General features: G+C 38.6%; 1 protein-coding gene across 1 annotated transcript in view; it reads right to left on the bottom strand.

The window, feature by feature from the left end:
- Window positions 1–3,869, bottom strand: part of TTLL1 (tubulin tyrosine ligase-like family, member 1) — a 13,574-nt gene that overhangs the window by 5,789 nt on the left and 3,916 nt on the right. Inside the window, exons 3-5 of the mRNA XM_009073647.1 lie at window positions 3,716–3,869; window positions 2,496–2,630; window positions 2,220–2,328 (exon numbers count right to left, since the gene is read on the bottom strand). The exon at window positions 3,716–3,869 is cut by the window's right edge and continues 27 nt beyond it. Of these exons, the coding sequence (XP_009071895.1) occupies window positions 2,220–2,328; window positions 2,496–2,630; window positions 3,716–3,869 (398 nt within the window). The remainder of the gene's footprint in view (window positions 1–2,219; window positions 2,329–2,495; window positions 2,631–3,715) is intronic.

The following is a 3,869-nucleotide window of genomic DNA, read 5'->3' on the forward strand; positions in this document are numbered from 1 at the left end:
ACCTGGAACACAGTTCTTGGGACTTGCTCCATGGGAAAAATGTCCTGATACCAGATTCCAGCACAGGAACAGAGATCAAAGTTTCAACCCTTTTTGCATTTCAGAACAAGTACTTGAATCAAAATAGATTGCAAATGGGTAGAGCTTTATACAATCACAGTTGTCTAATTAAAGACATTAAAACAAAGCAGAATATTTCAGGCTACACAGAAGATCACTAAGTGAAAATAATTAAGTAGAAGAATTATTGTTGTTTTGTTTGTGTTACACATACAGTGAATAATGACTTAAAACTGTGTTTCCCAGCACAAACATTACGATGGGATACTGACTTCCCCTCCTTCCTGCACTTAACTCCTTCCCTCTCCCAATATTGACTTGTACACCTTTCCAATCAGAGATGTTTCCACATGACCTTGTAGGGTACAAACACACTGAAAGTCTACAGTTCATGTGAGGCTTAGAGTGCAGATTAACAGCTAGAATTTCAAACTGGTTTTCCAGACTTCATCATAATTTTGATACAATACTTGACAGTTCAAACTAGGTTCTTCTAAAACTGCACAGTCCAAGTGCCTCCAAGGCACATGTAAAACAGAAGGAAAAATAGCATGGATAGAATGGCTTTACATTAAACTCTTCCTTCTGCAAAACTCAATAGATACTAGTGGCCTAGAATTTCTGAAAAGCTTCAAATACACATTTTTATACTGCTACTTCCATACCCATTTCTGTTGTCCTTTATTCTCTCAAAGTGACCTCACCCCTACTTTCACTTCTGCTTTTATCTGGGAGAAATCTTGAAGGCCATGGCTTAACTGGTAGGGAAGACAAAAGGGTGTGTAATAACAAGACAGGCAACACATTGCACGCCTCAGCTCTTTACTGCTACTGGCAACAGCACCATGATTTATTCTCTAAATTGTATGGGACCTGCATTCTCCAGAACTAATTCTCAGTGTGCCCTGCCAAACCATAATGCATTTGAAACGCTTCACAGATCAGCACCTGAGCAAGAAAAGGTTTGTCATGCTGAAAAATGCCACATTTGGACACTTACCCCATTATAACCCCAGTAGTTATAAAACTATCACCATTATAATTCACATTGGTTTACAGCAATGTCCAGATAAAACCAGTTCTGCCATGCTGCACATCTTAGAGAACAGTAGCAGACAAGGCACATTTAGCAAGGTTGCAGTGTAAGGAATATTGTATGCATCTTGTGTATGAGTGTATGTGTGTACCCAAATGAACATATGCACCACTGTACGTGTGCATGTGTGTACAGACGCACTTATTTTCCATACCCTCAAAATAAACCCTATGCAATTAGGAAGTGTAACAATAGAGTTTTAATTACTGTCCCAGGTTTGTAAATCACAGACATCCGCTGCAAACGCTAAAAGGACAGTCATTATCATCAAGTGCATTCCCTGAAGGAACAAGGCTTGGGCAGGGACAATGTGTGCCCATGTGTCCATGTCACCCCTGACCCATTAGCCTTTCCTCCCATTGCTCACTTTCAGCCTACTTTGACATAGGGAAGTGTTGTCAGAGCTATCATGTTTCCACAGGTTTTATGAATATCAATGGCAAATTGCAGGACAGAACTGTTCTGCAGGAACAACTCCATCTTTGTCCATGCAAGAGGAAGCTACCAGATGGCCAGGCAGCAGATAGTTATCTCCAAGCTTGCAACTGTACATTCCTTTTCTTTCCCACAGAAGGAAGGGGAGTATGGAGGTTGGGGGGGAACATTGGAAGTAACTGCAAAGTACTGTGATGTAGCAATGCTGGAAATAGGAAATCTGAATTAGCTGCATAGGAGAGGGAGAGGGGGAGATCAGGAAGGAGATATTAAAGCACAATTATAAAGTACAAATCCACAAGAACCAAGCTTCATTAATTTCACTGCTCAACTCCTAAGCGAACATATCAGCATTTAAGTGGAAGCAGACTGGCAGAACAGCCCTGCCCTCAGCTGCTGGAGTCACTACTGCACTGACCACAGCCTGCATTACAGAGCTGCAACTCACCACCTCGCACAGCTTTGATCTGTGGTCTTCTAAAAGTTATTTATTTTCAAGTGCAAGTTGAAGTATTTTAATTGCAAGATGATGAAGAATATAACAAACCCTTTTTATTCCAAGTTTTTGGGACAATTTAAGAAAATCAGTCTTGCTACAAAAGAGCACCTAAGAACTCGGTACACTTACCCCATGTTTCTGAATGGCAACATTTGTAAGATGTACAAACATGTTATCCAATTCACTTGTACTTGGTGTATATTTTACTGTGCAAAACCGGCAAAATCCAAGTTTATACCTTAAATGCAAAAAGTTATTAAAAGGTGTTAAATCCTAATAAGAAATAAGGAAAAGAACATCCTAGGATTCCATGTACATATTAAACTTCTTCTGCAAGAGGCATAACATTGTTTTGACTACACTAGACAGTCTCTCCAAACAAAACATCAAGATACACAATCTTACATGTAACATCTCAGGGGGCGATAGGTTGACACTAAAACATAGAGGCGAAGGTCAAATTTCTTTCCACCAATAAGTAATGGATTGTTGATATACAGAGAAATCACATAGGCTTCTTTGGAAGACTGAGACACAAACCTGGAAAACACAAATCATGTTTCAGACTATGACAACTGCAACAATACAATCTGCTAAGTCTTCTTCAGAATATTCTGTAAATTTTGAATTGGTTGAAATCATGCATTGTTTGCCAAGACAACATAGCAAGTTGTGGTGGTTAATAACACACACTTGGCATCAGGCACTACATAGCAAATCGAGCTGAGAATACTGTACAGATGACAAAGATCACTTAACCATTTAAACTCCATTTTGGAGTTAACACAGGAGCTGACCAAGCCATTTGGAATGCAGCTCTACAAGTCAAGTCTTTTCCTTGCAGAGGATGTAGAGCTTGGCATGGCTCAGACACGCAAAGAGCACATAGCACATTACCTTCATTATTCAAGGTCCTACACTACTGGAATTATTTGTATTTATGCTTGGTGAGCAATTGCAAACCACTGTGAAAAGTTAAGATAACTTTCAGATTGTGACATTCTTCAGATTCCAAGACAAAAGGAGAAAAAAACCCTCAACTGACATTCAGGCAGTCACTTGGTCACAGGAAAAAGCTGAACTTTAGTTGTGTGATCAAAACCTCTACTAGTCAGGGGAAAACACAGATTGCTAATCTGTTTCATCCATTTGGAAATGGATCATCAACACGAGGTGTATCATTTTGTGTTCCAAAAGGAAAATGCATTTGTTTCATACAGATGTGTTCTTCCTCTGTACTAATTTAAAAAGTGATTTAATATATATTAAATAATTACTGAAATTGCTGAGGGGAAGATCTTTCTCTTGCTTCCTGTTATTCAGTACTATGAAGCAGAACAATTTATTTCTGCGCAGTTTTTTCCCCCAACAACACTGAAAGCATTTTGATAAAGAATAGTTAATTGAACAGTTCTTTGTACTTGCTCATATCAAAACAAGTCATAATATAATCTGCTCGAAGGAGGAAGCCAGATAACAACAGAGATTAAATGCAAACCTAGCTATTTAATGACAAAGCAGTAATAGTAATGGAATTCTTTTCCCATGCATCAGACAATTAGCATGCTGATGTGGTTCACCTGATTACAGGAAGTACAAAAAAGGGGTGGATTTTAAGAACTTACGAAGATGTTTTGCTGTCTCGAGACCATTTTTTTATTTGGGAGAGTTTATTGATTAGAAATATTCCTTTTCCTTGAGCTTTACCACAAGGTTTCATAATCCAAGTGCTGGAGGGATTTTTTCGGAATTCTTCAACAAAGAGATTATAATCAGCAG

This window comes from Acanthisitta chloris, unplaced genomic scaffold, assembly GCF_000695815.1.
Source record: "Acanthisitta chloris isolate BGI_N310 unplaced genomic scaffold, ASM69581v1 scaffold30294, whole genome shotgun sequence".
Taxonomy (NCBI): Eukaryota; Metazoa; Chordata; class Aves; order Passeriformes; family Acanthisittidae; genus Acanthisitta; species Acanthisitta chloris.